At 41.0% G+C, this 19,616-nt stretch overlaps 2 protein-coding genes across 2 annotated transcripts in view; one reads left to right on the top strand and one right to left on the bottom strand.

The window, feature by feature from the left end:
* Positions 1-317: 317 nt before the first annotated feature.
* On the bottom strand, positions 318-17,638 carry thrap3b (thyroid hormone receptor associated protein 3b). The gene is given in 12 exon segments (XM_054606392.1): positions 318-1,926; positions 2,206-2,355; positions 2,852-3,080; positions 4,050-4,225; positions 4,883-4,958; positions 5,116-5,227; positions 5,422-5,588; positions 6,089-6,706; positions 7,245-7,897; positions 7,900-8,077; positions 13,694-13,848; positions 17,179-17,638. Coding segments are annotated over 11 exon segments (2,709 nt in total). The 5' UTR covers positions 13,816-13,848; positions 17,179-17,638; the 3' UTR covers positions 318-1,698.
* Positions 13,332-19,616, top strand: part of cldn35 (claudin 35) — a 242,449-nt gene continuing 236,164 nt past the window's right edge. The window contains exon 1 of the mRNA XM_054606418.1: positions 13,332-13,395. The gene's annotated coding sequence lies outside the window, so the exon portion shown is untranslated. The remainder of the gene's footprint in view (positions 13,396-19,616) is intronic.

The raw sequence follows: 19,616 nt of genomic DNA, 5'->3' as shown, positions 1-19,616 counted from the left end.
ATAGACAAAGAATAAAATACAATTGACAGATTTATTGATAATGAAAGTAATCATTAAAAGGCTTTATGGTTATTTTGTCCTTGTACAACCCAAGTTTGAGGCCAAAAGTTACTGCTTTACTACTTACATATTGGATGATAAGGTCAAGAATTTTGGATGATTTTGCAATTATTAATATTTTTTACACATACTATAGTGGAGTATGTGAGAACCCAGAAAATCAGGAGGTAAATCCCAAACCATTTAACACAGTGAGCTGTCTAATATTCTACAAAAGGCTCAGTTGTACAACTTAACAATCACACTCACAGAGTTGCCCTGAATCAAAGAAAGATTTATTGAAAATTAAAAGACAAAGAACTCCAAAGCTCTTGAGAACAGTACAAAAGTATTCAGCTTCAGATTAAACAAAAAAAAGTCCTACAGTTCTGTTGAGTACATGCAGTATGTACAGTCAAAATGGGACAAAGCAGCACAGTGAGATTCACGAAACTACGTCGCGTCAATTCCTCTTAAAAACACACTTTCATTGATGCCTTTGACAAAATGTTTTGTCACTTTCTCTTCACTTTTTCATGTTTACGTTCTCTGAAAGGATATGAAACCCTTTTTTCTTTTTTTTCTGCTAGAGGATTTACTACAACTGTTGTATTTAAAAAAATTAATCATATTCAGTTTTAATGTTTTTCCTTCCCCTGGATGTTGAGATTACAATAATTTAGGTTTTATAGTTCTATACATGTATTTTAATAACTATACTTTTTTGTTTTTTATTAAAAATCTAAACAAAAGGTAGCCACTTACCTAAGTTGATATGACAGTGGCAGAGAACCTATATGTTTATCTGTCTAAATCCAAAATTATGGGGGTTTTGGTGCAAAATTCTTTATAATTTACACTTCTTTTAAACTGAAAACATCCACAATCAATGAGAATATACTGGAACAAACAACCATTAAAAATGTCTTCACTTCTAATGAGAAATACAGGTGCAGTGGCACTACATGAAAAAGCTCGGATAATTTAAGTGACAAACATCGATCGTTCGGGGGGGTCATGAAACGATTTTTCATGTCTGATAATTTGAATATCTTGAGCCCTGAGCCCACTACCGATTGGTCCCAAGGAGCGAGGTATGAATCGAACGCTTCATGCAGTAACATCAAAGATTTATCACAGCCCCAAATAACATAGAAAGAAAGAACAAGAAGGTGGAAATCATCTAATGCCTTCCTACACTGAAACAGGTACAGTTGTACCTCTTGTAGCCGGGGCTGTACCCTCTAACAGATTACACATGTATTGTTATTAATATGTCATTTCTAAGGCACAAATGCTTTTCTTTTGTCATATTTTTAAAGAATATCCATCGTTGTTGCCTCAGTATTTTCTCCCTTAAAACGATACAATTGAGTCAACCGGCTGCAAACAAAACAAAAACAATCACCTTTACATAAAAATAAAAAAAAACACACACTCTGAAATGAAGCTCACATAGAAAACGTAACAGAGTGCTGCTCCTCATTCCAGTCAGTTCTTTCTTCACCTAAACCGTGAGAAGGCTCAAACTCACTGAACACGTTTTTTTTTGTTTTTTTTTACTATAAATGACAAGATGACCTGGAGGGGAAAATAGAGAGAACAACCCCTTCATCATCGGCGTAACCGTATTTGTAGAAGATGATGGAGCGAGCTTCTCTACTGCTTCTGGGCGGAGGTGTCTCCGGCGCCCTTGGTGTCTTTGCGCTCTACTTCTGCGGTGTCGTCTCCCAGCTCCCCCTCCTGTCCTCCCTGGAACATGTCGTGGGTCCACTTCGGGCTGCTGCCCCCCTTGCGGTAGACGAAGCGTCCCCGGCGAGGCGGGAAGGAACCACGGCCTCTTCCGCGGGTGTCTACCCAGGTTTTCTCTCCGTCACGATCATCATGCTGGATGGGGACATAGGCAACTTTTAAGGTCAAATCAGAAGTCCTTTGCACAGCAGAAAAATTAAGCCAGGGGCTGGTCTTGCCCCGCACCCCAAAACTCTACAGGACCGACTGAAACCGCAGCGTGGACAGCAGCTTAACTAAATTTAGCCATTATTCTCACTAATATTTCATTATATGACTTCTACTCTGTCATGTCATATTGTCTCCTGTGAAAAAGGAGCATGCTGTGAGAGCCTTGCCATGCCACAAAATCAATTAGTAGCTCCAGAGGCTCACCAGGTAATACTTCCTGCTCTTGGGAGTGTATTCAGGGTCCCACTCCTCCTCTGGAGGACGCACTGCAGGATTTACATTTGCAGGGTTTCCATTGCTGTTGTTGCCCGGAAAATTTCCCCTGCTCCACCCTCTCCCTCTGACTCTGGGGAACTGAAATCAAAACAACAAGGTGGATTTAAATTTGCAGTCAAAGGACCAACACATGTTCCACAATAAGATGGACGATTATTTTACTATTAGCATTAATATTTGATATTTTTGGTCCAAGTCAGAATTAAAAAATAAATCGACCCAGGGGCAATGAGAACGACAAAACACACAAATTAAAAAAGCCATACTGATGGAAATCAGGCATTTGTTTTAGTGATGAGGTGAAGTTCCACTGATTTACGCTACATTACCTTAATAAAAATCAGGTAGTGCATGGAATATGTATGAGAGAGTGTCATCATCATTATCATCATCATCATCATCATCATCCACATTATGTTCCTTAGCATTAGGAGGAAGGAACAGAGCAGAGAAGCGTAGTCTACTGTGACGCCATTAGGACAAAGAATTGCAAGAAGATGAGATGTCAGTACGTCAGTGACAAAAGAACACCAATACAGCAGGAGAGGTAAACGAGGCACGGACAGGAACTTACAAATCCACGGCCTCTGCCTCGCTCTGCGTTGTGGCCCTCATAGTGGCCCCTGTCTCCGGACCCGCTGTAGTCACGTGGAGGGTATCGCATCTGATTGTAGCCCTCCTCTGATTGCTCCATCCCCTCTCCTCCCATGAACTCTTTACCTCTGTAAGGTGGAGGGTAGGGGGATGGAGAGGATGAGGAGGAAGAGGAGGACGGAGAGCGATCCCGCTTCTTCTTACCCTTCCTGCGAGCACAATACAAACAAGGTTGGATGTGAGTCTCGAAAAAAATGTGTCAATACAGTTTGAAGTTATGATGTGCAGGTTTTGTAAACTGGTTACTACGGTTACGGGAGACATGACTTGTTTTCACCTATTCCTTCTTCACAAAAAAACACAACCCCCTACATTTTCAGTTAAAAAAGATGTGCTTTGTACGCCTCTTCTTTGCCATTATGTTTTTTGCACTAGCCCCTCCACCAATACTTAACCAAAGCTTTAATGAGAAAACAGCCAGTGAAAGATAAAAGGAAAAGACAGAAAAATAGCCTCCAGCAGTGCTTTAACAGTGCTGTATGTTCTATATTAGGTGAATGCTAATCAACTTTTCCTGCTGTTTCATATTAAGGTTATACGCTCCACATACTGTGAACATTTGCACAATCTTTGGTCTATTATTTGCACATTCCATTCTCTAAACACTCTTCAGCTCTTTTCATTTAAAAACATATATTTAACATATTTCCCATTGCTGATTAATGACTCGATTTTTACTGTTTTTCCTTTTCTCTTACTATGGTCATTGTTATGCACTAAAACGCCAAGGCAAATTCCTTGTATGTAAAAACCTACTTTGCAATTAATTGATTTCTGATTTCCTAGTTGAACAATGGTATTTGTCACTTATCTTTCAACAAATGTAGTCTATATAAGAAATTTACTGTAGAAATGGATGGGAACAAAGCCAACTGTGTGCCTACATATACGCAGTAGAGTGTTCAGATGATATTATTAATGTGTGGGCAAAGAACAAAAAAGGAAGAGGTAATTGTTTATTCTGCTCTGCTGCTGTAAATCCTCCAACATGGCAACATATTTACAATAGCAACAACTCCTCCAAACATTGTGTTCCCTATTGCCTTGTTGTTGATTTGAAGACAGGACTGTAACAACCTGTCCTCGGGGGATAAACGGAGACAACAGACTGAACGTACTTGGATTTCTTGTGGTGTTTCCCAGATTTCTCAGAGGACTTCTCTCTGCTCGCTCCTCGGGAGCCTCCGGGGCTCCTGCCTCCTTCACGCTTGGACTCCTTCCCAGCGAACCTCTTACGCCTTTCAATATCCAGGCGAAGGTCCATCACGTCGCCTTTGAACTTTTTACTTGGATCCTGCTGAAATATATGCTTATTAGCAATGAAACCAGCTGCTTGTAATACTGATGGACAGATTCAGAAATGCTATAAAATGTTTGCTAAACATGACACACAAATTAAATCACTGCATTACAAATAAAGATGAACAACATCTTTTAAGCATTGTGTTCCCTCTAGTGGTTAAGACAAAATACTTACATTACACATGACATTACTGTGATGGATATAAATGCAGTAAAGCAAATGAAGAGTAATACAAAATATTCCTAAGAATAACTTTTCACAATGTAATATAAAATTGGTGGAAACCAGCAGCATGCATGTAGCTTATTAAAATAAATTGAATTGTACAGTTCTTTTCGTAGCTTGATTTTTGTCTTTTTAAGAAAAATACTTACAAGGTAAAGGCACTGATAAGCGTCCCTTGAGAGGCTTGGACTCGGGATCTTAATTCACTTCCTTTTAGCCTTTGCTTGGGCTCGTACATACCCAATCAATAACCATATCTCATAGGCTGGGGGGGCTTGCTCGGCACTTACAAAACACAATTGGGCTCTTTTGATTTAGAAATATGCATCCTTTGAAAGAAAAGCACAAAGCTGAACACTGCTGCTTTTGGTCGTCTCAAATTTGCTTGTTCCAAATACGTCAAATTTCAAAATGGCGGGTCACCTTGTAGCTGGTCTCCTCCATATCCTCAAACAGGTGAGAGTGCCTCTTAAAAGCACTGGGGGAAACATCGATTCTCCTGAGAGAGGAGGAGAAAACGCTGTCATTAACATGTTATTCATTTTATAAGCCTAAAACCCTTCAGGTCAGATAATTAGATGTCGTAGGTACCTACCTAAATTTCCCCGCTGCGGGACTAATAAAGGATTATCTTATCTTATCTTATCTTATCTTACCTGTGGATTTCTGGGCTCTTCCTTGGCTTCATCATTTCTACCTCTGCAGCTTTTCTTTGGTACATGGCAAACCGCTCACTTAAAGTCATGTCTGAGGATTGGAAGTGTTGCGCTGCGAATAAAGAACAAAAAAATATTATTATTATTATTATAGTTATTCTAAGATACAGCAGCACCAGCTGTGGTAAATAACATATAATCAAGTTATGAAATGTCCGCTGGATCTCATTAACTGTCCAAACTCCTGTTGTCTTGTCCTCTTGAGTCGGCAGAGGTGGGACACAACCAGCACAGATCATACTTTACCTTTGATGTAGTGCACGATTGAGACTATGTGCTGAGCAAACAGCTCAGAGGGGCTGCGACGGAGCTGGGACGACTGAACGTGCTGGAAAATGGAACGAAACTCCGGATCTTTCTTAGTGGGATTCAGCAGCTCTCGGGGCATGAGGCGCTCTTTAGACAGGGAGGAGCTGAAGGAACAGAAGAGGTGAGGGAACATTGGACATTGAGAAGTAAAAACATTTACCGTATTGGCTCAAATGTAGTGGATTCTTGGGAAAAGTTTTTCTGCCACAGAGGGAATAAATTCCTGACGAGTGAAAACGATCAAAAGCAATCAAAAGCTTATTCCAATGTATTTCCTGCAGAAAAGATCTGGGGATGGAGTCATCTGTAAAGCCAACAATTATTAGAGCAACGAAAGGTCATGATAGCAAACTCAGACTAAATCCGAAGAAAATCATTCTGACTGTTATGAGAGTATGTGATTGATGTAAAAGATTAACATTTTATTTAATTGGAGTATGTCATGTATCCTTTGTAGAAGATAAAAGGCTGCAAGGACGAAGATCTGTTTTTAAAATAGTTTACCTTAAAAAAAGTTTTATAAAAATACCCTCTGAACAGAAACAGAGAGGTTCCAGTAATATGGAAATATTACAGTGTTGAGTATATGATCTGTTATAAATACCTGGGCATTTCATCTAGAGAACCGATTTTGTGTTCAAAGTCGTCCCTTGACGCGGACATGTGTCGTACAGGTGACTCCTCACGACGAGGGAAAGCACCGGGAAACAGCGGGCGCTCCTTCTCTCTGGAGGTCGCTGGAGGGGACGGACTCCTTCTGGACTTCTCCTTGTCTTTCTTCTCCTTCTTCTTGGACTTCTCCTCTTTCTTGGAGCTGTGCTTGCGGCTTCGGTAGAACTCCTCCTCCATGTGGTCAAGGGGCTCTGCCTCTTCGGCATCTCTGCGGCTTTTCTCTTTAACCGACGGGTAGGACGTTGAGTAGCTCGGCTCGTCCCCCCATTTCCCGAAAATGTCCCGAGCGGTGAGGGTGGTTTTGACCTCCCCGTCTTCATCAATGTCCCTCTCTTTCAGCCCGTGAGACTTGAGGAACTCCTCCTCTCCAGCGTCAAAGAAGGGCAGGGTCTTGTCTTCCTTGGAGTCGCTTAAAGAAGCGGACGAGATGTTGAACAAGTCTCCAGACTTGCTTGCTTTCTCTAGCTCTCTGTCTGTGGTGCTCTGTTCTTTATCACGACCGTTCTCCTTTTCAGCAGCCTGCTTTTTGTTTTTGTTCTCAGCCAAGAACCTGAAACAGAGAACCAGACTGAGCTTTAGTACCTGCGATGCCAGCAACACAACTAATATGCTCGTTGTAATAGCAACATTCCAGACTGAGATCAACAATGTAGGAGGGAGAACAAGACAACATATTATCACAGTTTCATAAAAAAAGAAAACAAGAACTTTAAATCATCACGGCCAGCTCCCCAAAATGGCATATCCCTTGCAATAGATAAACCTTTAATTTCCTACCAATTAAAAAACAAAAAAAGCTCTTCCCTGAAGCAAATTTTGCAGACCAGTAAACACATTGCAATAATCATACTCACGTAATCATCTCCGTCCTAAGTAAGTTGGATTTAAAAAAACTTCATCAACAGCCGGCTACATTCTCAACGCACTTAAAATCTGGAGTCTTATGTTTTCCCTTTTTAACCTGTATTCCTCCATGGATCTTTGAATAAAAGCTAAACGTGTTTGAAAGGAAAATAACGTTCATAATTTGTCCGAAAAAACCTCACCATTTAATAACATTAAAATAACTGTCAATGGAATAGACCTACTTTTTGAATGCAGCAGAGATCACACTCTTATCTTCACATTTGGCCTCTTCCTTTGAGAAGAACCCAAAGCCGCTGAAGGAGGCAGTTTGTCCGGATTTCGTGGGGCTCTTTGCTGGAGGGGACACAGTGCCGATGGTTTTCCACATAGGACCTCCACTCCCGGGCCCTTTGCTGTCAGAACTAGTGGAGCCACCCTCTTTTTTAGAGTCTGGGCTGATTCGTTTTGGACTGGTGTCATAGTCAATCCATTTACCTCCAGATGCCTTCTCGATGGCACTGCCATCTGCTGCCAGACCTGATTTCTCTGCTTGACCTTCTAACTTGTCCTTAGCATCCTTGGAGCCGGGCTTACCCTTGCCGCTACGATGATGAGGCGATGAGGATCGGGACCGCGAGGAGTAGCTGGAGTGCTTGGAGCGTCGAGATCCCCGAGAGGACGAGCGGTCTGAGTAGTGGGAGCGGCTCCTGCTGCCTGAGCGCTTCTTGGGTGTGCGGGAGCGTGAGCGGCCCCTCCTGGGGCTGTGCGCGTGGTGGTCCTGGTCGTGGTGGCGATCGTGCCAGCCTCCACCGCCACCACCACCACCGCCGCCGCCTCCTCCGCCACCGCCGCCGCCCTGCCAGTTGGACTTATAGCCGTAGCCGCCGCCCGCCTCCTCCCCCTGTTCTGGTAATGGCTGCGTGGGTAATAGCCTCGGTTTCTGGCGCGGTAGTGGTAGGGCCTCCGGTAGCCTCGGTTGTAGCCTCGGAACCCTCCTCTGTTGTTCTGATAGTCCCTGGAAGGATAGTTTCTGTAGGACGGAGAGTGAGAGCGAGAGCGGGAACGAGACCTGGAGCTGGATGAGAGAGGAGAGAGAGGACGACGGAAGAAAAATGAAGTTATTGATGGCAAAGCATTTCTCGTGGCCAAAATTTCAACCTTGCAAGTCCAGAGGGGTCTGCACATTTAAGCAACAGACTGTGGCCAGAATTCCACTTCTCTCATGGAGAATGCAAAGACCCGGAACAAAAGACTGAATGAACACCAGAAACTGACAACATCAGTCGTCTGTGAACATCAGACAACAAGCAGTCACATCATCGACAAGGATGCTTCATATACAGCCACTTTTCACCTGATTGAAACTCAATACTTGGATCATACGATAGCAGCTAGGGCTGTCCACGACCAAAGAAATCCTTAGACGTCTAACATATGCGATTTTGCCGACTGATTGATTGGTTGATTTAAATAACAGAACTGTAGATCTAAGCTTGTAGAACAAAGAATCAAACAAAAGCAACACTTTAAATCCTTTGTTTACCGGAGAGTCCTCAAGAAAACAGTGTAAAAAAATAAATAACAGGGTGGCCTTATTAACAACAAAAAAATGTACATGATAACTGAGTAACTCCATCAACTGAGGAAAGCCAAGAAATGTGTTTGATAGATTTACAAATCCTGTAGTAAAGGGGTCCTCTTGAAATTGATCTTAGTTGCTTGGTTTTTGTAGTTGCTCCAATGCATGTGGTCTGGTGCTGTGGGAAAATGTTATTTATTGTTATATACAATTTTTTGGTCTTGTATATTCCTGTTTTCTTATTTTGTTTTCATTATTTTGTTCTCCCCTCTAGACATCTTGTAGAGACACATAGTGGTTACACTTTGCATTTGTCACCTGTGGGTTTATTGGTTTCTAGCTCAGGTGTTTGCAATCATCTTGTGTTTACTTAAGAGGAAACTGTGTGCTGAGGGCTACACCCTGGAGAAGGTTGTTTGTGCCGCCAAGCGTGTTTAATAACCCAGATCTTAACATGTACAAGAATTGACTATGTTTTAAGGATTTCACCATGAAATAACCATCTGATGACAAGAAGAGTGCCTTGGACCTTCTTTTTTTAACTTCTGTGTTGCCTACCAAAAAGCCCTCTGGACCTCTTCTTTCTAATTTGAAAATAAAATGCAATTGCCTAATTCGATACTAAAGGAGGGCTGCACGGTGGTGTAGTGGTTAGCACTGTCGCCTCACAGCAAGAGGGGCCTGGGTTCAATTCCCGGGCTGGACAACCTTCTGTGTGGAGTTTGCATGTTCTCCCTGTGTCAGCGTGGGTTCTCTCCGGGTTCTCCGGCTTCCTCCCACAGTCTAAAGACATGCAGCTTAGGTGCATTGAAGACTCTAAATTGCCCGTAGGTGTGGATGTGAGTGTGAGTGGTTGTTTGTCTCTATATGTCAGCCCTGCGACAGACTGGCGACCTGTCCAGGGTGTACCCTGCCTTCGCCCATTGACAGCTGAGATCGGCTCCAGCACCCTTGCGACCCTTAACTGGATAAGCAGGTTACGGAAAATGGATGGATGGATACTAAAGGATTTATTTCAGGAATAAAATTGATAAAAAGATTTTATTGGCCAGGTTCTTTCTTGTTATTAAAGCTGAAATAATTACTGAATTAAGTGATTAGTCTTTTGACAGAAATAAATACTCAGCAACTTATTTAATGATTGATTAATTGTTTGTCATTTTTAAGCAGAAATGTTCACTGATTCAAGATTTTCAAATGTGAGTATTTGTTTTTTTCTATAATAATAAATTCAATAACTGTGTTTTAACTGTTGCTCGGATAAATTAAGCAAGTTGATGACGTCTCCTTCTTACGGGTTAATGGCAAAACATTGAATCAAGTTATCCAGAATATAATAAGAAGTTCAGTGTAAAATAATAATTATTGCAGCCTTATAATATATTTTCTAATTACAAGAGAAGGTTTTGAAAGATAGGACTGATACTTCAGTTATCTGACCAGCACATGGAGTCTATGACAACTTCTGAAATCCATCTCAAAATCTTTATTTATATTTATTTGAGATTAAATAATATCAGAAAAACTTTTTATAGACCCCCAGGTGTACACAATGGCCCCTGGGGGTCCCAAAACGGTGTACTGAGTAGCCTTGAGAAGAGACAGAGGCCCACTACTGCCCACTGTCAATAGGGGGCGATGTAAGCTAAGGGATGAATGGGAAGGAACTCCAAAGAGCACATCGTCATAAATGTGAACAAAAACTTAAATTACATACAGAATATCACACAAGGGTTTACTGTGCCAAGAATACATTCTTAAACAGTTTTAACAACCCCCTTCACTGAGGACAAATACCTCTAAAGTGAGAACAATCCAACAGTGTGAAAACACATGATGACAGACGGCAAGTATTACTTATTATGACATGATATTCGCAAATTAAATCAAAATAACACCTACAAAACAGCAAATTGTAGTGTCACCTTTGAAAGACTACAGGCCATCCAAGCACAAACTTTCTCTTCCAGAGAAATGTTAAGTGGCATGTAAATTCAGGGATATGAGAAATGTGACGTTGACTGACACAATGTTAACAATGTACCTGCCCCCAATGGCTTGTAAAGCCACAGACAAAACCATAAGGTTTACAAGTACATGCCAGCAACATATTTAACCCTTTGTACCTTTTCATTGGAGCAGAGCAGTCCTGGACAGAAGATAGTGTAGTCCCGCAAGCAGGACAGTCTGTGTGGCTTTAATTTATGTTACTCAGAGGGTACACCCAGGACACAACCTGCTCTAATCCACAGAGGGAGGAGGCAGTGGAGGGGGAGGGAGATACAACTAGGCCAAGAGTACTTGCTCTCTTCTCCCTTTACCATTTGACAATCATTGACATGCAGTGTAGCAATGCTGTTTTCACAGAAAAACATCCAGTCCAACAACCCACCGTCTGTGAAAGCGCATTAACCCTCGAGCTCCGAACACACACATGGACTGACAACAACAACAACAAGGCAGCCAGCGTTGGAAGCACTTCCTAATTTAAAACACTAACTAAATAAATACATCATATTGGATATATGGGTTGACATCTTAAAACTGTAACACAAGTCACAAATATAGGACTGAAGATTCCTAACAAAAAAGAAGACAAGCTGATGCAAACAGCTTGAGGGTTGTCAGCCTTCTCTCTCAAACAGGAAACACATTTATGCAAATTAAGCGCCAACCTAGAACAAGTCAGTAAAAGAAGAGCAATAAGGAAATAACTTCAAGTTGAATTTAACTAGAATTAAAAGATCAGCACTCCTGGGCTAATGTAGCCTCCAGCCTTTAGCATGCATGAGGATTGGGCTACAGAGGTTTGGTAACCTCACCTCTTTCTAACTCCACACCCCAAGGTTATTGTCATTTTCAAACTAGTAGTATTCAACCAACAATGACACTAGTAATTTATCAGATGAAACACAGTTCCCTCTGAGCCACTTTGCAAGACCTTTTTGGGGGGCACTAGTTGGACTTGTGTTTTCAATGTAGAGTTAAAATGATCCTTTTAGTTAAAGATAGCACAGGAGTGCTGTATCACTGATGTGAAATGGCTCTCATGATGAAGAATATGGTGAGTAAACACACAACTGTAACTTGAGCTGGCTATTTCCTTATGCTTTGTACTGTGGAGCCAGATATTAGTACATTAGTGTTCTACAGCTGATGTTTGTGTTGTTAATTCTGACTAATAGCACAGAGTTAAAACTGCAGCCTGCATATCATAAAAATCTACGAAGACACCCATTTGTAAAATCAATTTAAACAGAACAAATGTCAGTTAAAACAGGGATCAAATAGCCCTTACTTTCACCAAGTCAAAGCATATGAATACTAACAGTAATGAATTACCTTAGTCATAATACAAAACTGTAATAGTAGTTGTAATAACTGTGCAACTGTACTTGTTAAATATGAGTGGAACCTTTACTGAATATTCACAACATACAGTGGGTACGGAAAGTATTCAGACCCCTTTAAATTTTTCACCCTTTGTTTCATTGCAGCCATTTGCTAAAATCGAAAAAGTTCATTTTTTTTCGCATTAATGTACACTCAGCAACCCATCTTGACAGAAAAAAACAGAAATGTAGAAATTTTTGCAAATTTATTAAAAAAGAAAAACTGAAATATCACATGGTCATAAGTATTCAGACCCTTTGCTCAGTATTGAGTAGAAGCACCCTTTTGAGCTAGTACAGCCATGAGTCTTCTTGGGAATGATGCAACAAGTTTCTCACACCTGGATTTGGGGATCCTCTGCCATTCTTCCTTGCAGATCCTCTCCAGTTCTGTCAGGTTGGATGGTGAACGTTGGTGGACAGCCATTTTCAGGTCTCTCCAGAGATGCTCAATTGGGTTTAGGTCAGGGCTCTGGCTGGGCCAGTCAAGAATGGTCACAGACTTGTTCCTTGGAACAAGTCTGTGACCATTCTTGTCTTGTTGGAAGGTGAACCGTCGGCCCAGTCTGAGGTCCTGAGCACTCTGGAGGAGGTTTTCTTCCAGGATATCTCTGTACTTGGCCGCATTCATCTTTCCTTCAATTGCAACCAGTCGTCCTGTCCCTGCAGCTGAAAAACACCCCCATAGCATGATGCTGCCACCACCATGTTTCACTGTTGGGATTGTATTGGGCAGGTGATGAGCAGTGCCTGGTTTTCTCCACACATACCGCTTAGAATTAACGCCAAAAAGTTCAATCTTGGTCTCATCAGACCAGAGAATCTTATTTCTCATAGTTTGGGAGTCCTCCATGTGTTTTTTGGCAAACTCTATGCGGGCTTTCATACGTCTTGCACTGAGGAGAGGCTTCCGTCGGGCCACTCTGCCATAAAGCCCCGACTGGTGGAGGGCTGCAGTGATAGTTGACTTTGTGGAACTTTCTCCCATCTCCCTACTGCATCTCTGGAGCTCAGCCACAGTGATCTTTGGGTTCTTCTTTACCTCTCTCACCAAGGCTCTTCTCCCACGATTGCTCAGTTTGGCTGGACGGCCAGGTCTAGGAAGAGTTCTGGTCATCCCATACTTCTTCCATTTAAGGATTATGGAGGCCACTGTGCTCTTAGGAACCTTGAGTGCTGCAGAAATTATTTTGTAACCTTGGCCAGATCTGTGCCTTGCCACAATTCTGTCTCTGAGCTCCTTGGGCAGTTCCTTCGACCTCATGATTCTCATTTGTTCTGACATGCACTGTGAGCTGTAAGGTCTTATATAGACAGGTGTGTGCCTTTCCTAATCAAGTCCAATCAGTTTAATTAAACACAGCTGGACTCCAATGAAGGAGTAGAACCATCTCAAGGAGGATCAGAAGAAATGGACAGCATGTGAGTTAAATATGAGTGTCACAGCAAAGGGTCTGAATACTTATGACCATGTGATATTTCAGTTTTTCTTTTTTAATAAATTTGCAAAAATTTCTACATTTCTGTTTTTTTCTGTCAAGATGGGTTGCTGAGTGTACATTAATGCGAAAAAAAATGAACTTTTTCGATTTTAGCAAATGGCTGCAATGAAACAAAGAGTGAAAAATTTAAAGGGGTCTGAATACTTTCCGTACCCACTGCACACTTGGAAAAATGAAAATGATTTATGGCAATGTGAGAAACAGAAGACTGGATTTACCTATAGCGACGCTTTCTTGATCTTGAGCGGGAGCGGCTCCTAGAGTGAGACCTGGAGTAGGATCGGGATTTGGACCTCGATCTGGAGCGGGACCGAGCTGGGGAATCCGGAGCCTTTGACATCTTTGCACTTAGACCAGTCTAATGATTCTTTTCCTTAAAAACAAAACAAGAAAACAAGTGAATTTGATTGGATTTACTTGATGTTCACAAGGGGAAGAATGAAACAGATACAGATAAATTGAGCAATTATTCTGTAAAAAAAAAAAAGAAATGTTAAAATATCTTCCATATTGATCAGGATTATGCAGCTACAGATTAGGCTCATTTGCATGGCAAATGGAGGAGTTCAGGTGGCAGTAGATGGGGGATGGTAATACAAATCTGTGGTCAAGTTGGACAGTTTCCAGCAGCCTTCTAAGAAACTACAGGAAGTCACAGAAATATTCACATCCTGTTACATATATCTGCAGGCTAATTTTAGTTTGCAGAACATATTCTGACTTTACTCTAGAAACCTGGGCCGCATCGATCTTGAGGTAAATGTTGCCCACTTGTTCATGACATCTGATCAAGTATCAGGATCAAGTCGGACACAAATGTAACCGCCATTCATTGTGCTGCACGCTAGTGATCGATTCAGCGCAGTCCTAGCTCATCTCGAACGAGCCTGATGTCTAGACCTGCTGGGACTGGACAGAGTACATGACACCTTGTCCCCCGTCAACAAGACCCCTTGCACCCAGCTGCTTTAGAGCCTGCCATCAGCAGCCCCTAAAGCCCCACGTGACCTTGAACTGTCAAAACCAATGCAGTGGTAACACACAGAGGCCAACAGGTTAGCTTTAAGACTATAGCAGACAGCCGTAGCAGCATGTGAACATGGACACATGAATCTGCAGCGATGTGAAACAGGTTGAGCTTCTGTGCAGCAAGATGTGAAACCTACTGCTGAAGAGAAGTGAGGTCTGGCTCAACGTCAAAATCTATCAACCCTTCCAATGACAGGTTGGACCAACAATCAGCTCTGTGGGTAACTGTATGAAAGTCAGGCTATGGCGAGAAGCTTGCCCTGTGTGTGATACTCAAAAATAGATATACTGTACTACGCTGGGGCTAAGGGGTTAAGAGCTGTAAGTGAACCACAACATCCCTGGATTGAAACTGGCCGGATTTTCAGTTCTTTCCCCCTCCCTACCCCATCCTCTCTTTACTATTGCGTATAATAAAAGCCATAAAATGTCAGATAAAAAGATTCAAGATAATGTTATAACATTTTAAAACTCCTATCCGAAAAGTACCATGTTACTTTTTTGTACTATGTTTTCCATTGATTGCCCAGCCCTAACTTTGAAGTAAACAAACAGTGCTTCAGTTAAGTGACATTGACCCCTTAGCAAACTACTGAATCAACACTAACCGAAAAATGACAACCACATGTGCAAAACGGCATCACTTATTTCATTTTTTTGGCTGAATGCTGTGCAATGGCTCTTTTTTACTATGTTCGAAGGGACAACAGTTGCTACGTGTAAAATACGTGTACGCTATGTCTTCATACAGGGTTTACTCTGCCTCTACAAATCTAAAGCAGGCCACTCAAGTGTTTTATTGGCCACCAAAGGCCCTCATTGCTAACTTCAAACTTTCAATACCATAATTAAGGTATTTTCTTTGAATGCCTGTCACGCTGCTTGTTGGGTAGGCTATCACAATCACTTTAGTCCTGTGTTATGCAAGGGAGGAAAAAACACTCTTGCATCAAGAAAGGTCATTCATGCTTATCATTTCAACTGTAAAGTCAACATTGTGAGTTGTATAGGTGAAATTCTCACAAGTAGGTTTCACCAAGTCAAACTAAGATAGTAGCCTAAAAACAAATAGAGAGACCTTATGATAGCTTCAGCAATATGGGAGAGAATTAGGGCTTTTAAGAGTTTATATTCATAGTGTCATCTCTGAATCTGTTCTTCCCTAGAAAACCTCAAGTATGGCGCCCTGAAGGACGACAACAGGAAGGTGCATCAGTGAGTTGACTTTCACCGCATTATCTTCTGTGTGCTACAGAAGCCCAGCCCTCCCCTTGACACATAATGAAATTGAAAGTGAGCATGAATTATTTCGGATTCTTCCATTTCATCACTAGCATTGATCTTTGACAGTCTGTACAGCTTTAAGTCCTGCTATCATCTATTACAATAATTGTAAATTTAAATATGCAACATTTGACTCTCCTGTTTCTGTTGCTTTAACTCATATTATCATGGGTTGATGTTAAAAGGCGGGTATGCACCATCCAACCAAAGACAGACACATAATATATATATATATAAAATTGTGGAGGAAATATCTGGGAAACTTGCAAACTGGAAAGGCCCAAGACCGAAGCCAAATACAGGGTTAGAGTTGCACCAGTCAAAGCAAATAAAGTTGGGTTTAAGTTAAGTTTTTTTATTATAATGTCGTTATTCACTAAAGTTAAGGTCAAGCCCTTAAGGGATAAAGATGTAGAAATTCCATCTTTATCCCTGAAAGTTATATCATAAAACGTAGCTGCCAAGAAATAATATCAGATAGCTGTTTAATACAACTACTACCAGTGGTGGAATGTAACTATAACTGAATACATTTACCCATGTGCTGTAGTTGATTACAACGTTGAGGTGCTTGTACTTTACTTGAGTATTTGCATTTCATGGTACTTTACACTTCTACTCCACTGCATTTTGGAAGCCGATATTGTGCTTCGATTTCATAAAAAGATTTCTAAACATTGGTGACTAGCCAGTTTCTTATTATTAAAGAAAAGGTAAATCAATAAAAAAAATTCTGATTCATTATTATCGATTAAGCTAACCTCTCGTCTACCAACTGCAATATTAACGTGATGTACCTAAATACACCAATAATTATAATCCCGTCACAAAACGATGAAACACACGATAATGATATAGGTCACTCTGCACACTTTGTACTTTTAGTTTTGGTTTTTTGGGGACTTTAATTTGTGTACGATTATGAAGGCATGACTTTCAACGCTACGTTACTTGTAACAGAGTATTTCTTACACTGTCGTTTTGCTACTTTTAATTAAATAAAGATATCTGAATACTTCCTCCGCCACTGGATATGCATGTCACGAACACTGTGCGCAGGGTTCAAAGGTCAGCTCGGTCATTGTTGGAGTAAATTTAGCTAACGATAGTGAACTGCGTTAATAATCACCATTTAAGGCTTTGTGCAATGTGACATGAGATTACCTGTGCACCGCCACATCAACAGCAAATATAACAAACTACAAACATAACAATGTAACATACGTGTAGTTAGCTCTGCTGAACGTCCAGCTGCGGGTCACAGCTCTGTCATCAATACTGAGGTCCAATACAGCGAGTCAAGCTATCGATACTGAAGCACGTCGTTAACATCAGCAAACAGTCTCTGACTTCAACGATCAGCCGAGCAACAAAAGGAAGTTACAATTACCTGTTTCCACGTTTTCACAAGACTGGACAAGGCTCGTATTTGTGACTAAATGTTTGCAGGAGTAGCGTTGGAGTAGCTAAGCGTAGAGGCCAGGCTGCTCGTCTGTCCCTCCTTCCTGGTTCACCTCCCTGGTTTCACTGTAACGTTACGGGTGTTAGCGGATGTTAGCAGCCTAGCTTGTTAGCAGCGGAGCCGTTACCACCTAACGCTAGGCCACCAAAGACAGACGCACTGCGCCTTTAGAGGAGGGTCGGCGCTCGGACTGCCACGACAGGCGCCATCAGATATATATGTGGATGCTTCTGTGTGTGTTTCCACTGTGCTAAATGTAAGCTTTGGCGGCATCGAGCTCTAACGATCGAGAGACACCGTTAGCTCACGATGCTAGCTTTGCTACGCTCTAATCACGCGAGACTTTGTGAGTCATGAAGCGTTGATGTCCGGGAGGCGAAGCTATGGAGAGAGGCAGGGTCAACTTTCCAACGTTAAGGAAGTATCTGCGGCTCTATTGTTCTCGCTGTAACACCTGTCGCACAGGTACATATCTTGATTATCATGCCTTGGCCCCCCTGTTCTCCATCCTACCTGTGTAATTGATTAAACACAAATGCCCTACTTTAGGAATAGGCAGCAGTAGTGGGGGAAGTAGGCTACTAGATTTGTAAAAACATTGCAAGGAACAAGGAAAAGTACTGCATTCAGAATACTGAATTACAAAAGCATTGGCATCAAATTATATTTAAAATTTCAAAAATAGAAGTAGGCTTCTAATTATGCAGAATAGCCCGACTAACGACTTAGTTTATATACTGCAAGGAAGCCTAACCTATAATAATATATCATAGTTAAATTGTTTATATTTGGTATTAATAATCTGAATCTGCAAAGTAAGTAATGTAGTCAGGTAAATCTAGAGGAGTGAAAAGTGCAATATTTGCCACTGAAATGTAGGGGAGTATCATAAAATGGAAGTACTCAAAGGCTACAAGTACCTCAAAATTGTACTATAGTGCAGTACTTAGTTATAGTCCACAATTGGGAATATGCACCAGTGCACATTCAATAGCTGGAATATTGATGGTAAAAAACAAACAGTTTTTGCCATACAGCCCTCTACAATACAATACAGTTTATAATGTGTGTACTGGACAAAAGCCCAGGAACTCTGTTTAAATTGACTATTAACAGCCAGATCTACCTCGTTGGAAACAAATTATGTCCTGATCACATTTTTTGTGCAGCCAACAACTTTCTGAGGGCTTTAAATTTAAACATTTATTCCTACATAATATTCACAGTTCATACTTACAATACAGTTAAGTTAGTTTAACAAATTAAACATTTGACTCTGCTTTAAGGATTGTGTATTATTGAGGTATATTCTCATATTCCCAAACAAAGTGCCAAATTACCAGTTTACATCTCTGATTTGGTTCATGGTAATCAAAGAATATAGAACTTCCTGCTGCACTTACATGACAAAATGACTTTGGTTTTCCACTTTAATAGCGCCATGCACAAATCTACATTATACTTATATGTGGTAAGAGGCCATCCTTTATGTCTTCATTTTTTTTGATACCTCCTTTTTGGTTTTCTGATGGAAGAAACTGTTTCAAACAGTTTTTCTTAGAACACCAGAGACACATTTACAGAAATGTATTGATGGGGTTTGTCCCTGTCAATAAATAAGTGAAATGATAATAATTGTCAGGATCCTCTCACACTGACTTTTACTTTTGGGTTTATTACATTATTGAAAGACTTCTGACTTTTCACAGCTTCAGAAATGTCTTTTGTGTGTTGGCTTGGCGTTGGTGTCTGTAGGGTCTTTGCTGTTTGCGGTGTTGTGGACTATTTTTATCAGACTAAAAGCTGCGTAACCCTCTTATCACAGAGTATTCCACCCTGGACACCACTCAGGTCATAATAGGCCTCGGTCAAAAACATACACTTAGATACTAAAGTCTGTTTCATCTCACTGACATGTTTCCTGTTTTCTTCCTATGGGATGACAGTTACGTTTACGTGTATATTCAAAGGTAAGGAATTTGTGGCAAGTTTTGGTGAGATGCTTTGAATCAAAATATAGAAAATAAGACAATTCAAATAAGAGCACAAACTGAATCACTGGCTTCCCTGACCATAAAACGTCTTGTTATTGGGTCGTGTACCATCTGTTCACCCTAAGAGCACCTTTAATCCCACATAGTGACGAGGAAATCAATACTCAACAACCAGATTGGAGTGTCGTCTCAAATTTTCCCTCTAATACACAACATTAACTTTATTGTTTTAGTACTTTTTGAACACTTAATCCCCACTTTTAATCCCTTTTATTTACACACAGATATTCAGAGATTGCAAAATCCGAGTGCACAAAATAGGTTAATACATGTAGAACAAGTAATTGATGCAGTGCAGTAATAGTTTACTGT

The sequence above is a fragment of the Anoplopoma fimbria genome, chromosome 10 (genome assembly GCF_027596085.1).
Source record: "Anoplopoma fimbria isolate UVic2021 breed Golden Eagle Sablefish chromosome 10, Afim_UVic_2022, whole genome shotgun sequence".
NCBI lineage: Eukaryota > Metazoa > Chordata > Actinopteri > Perciformes > Anoplopomatidae > Anoplopoma > Anoplopoma fimbria.
The sequence above is the reverse complement of the archived record's forward strand: the minus strand, read 5'-3'. Positions and strand labels throughout refer to the sequence as shown.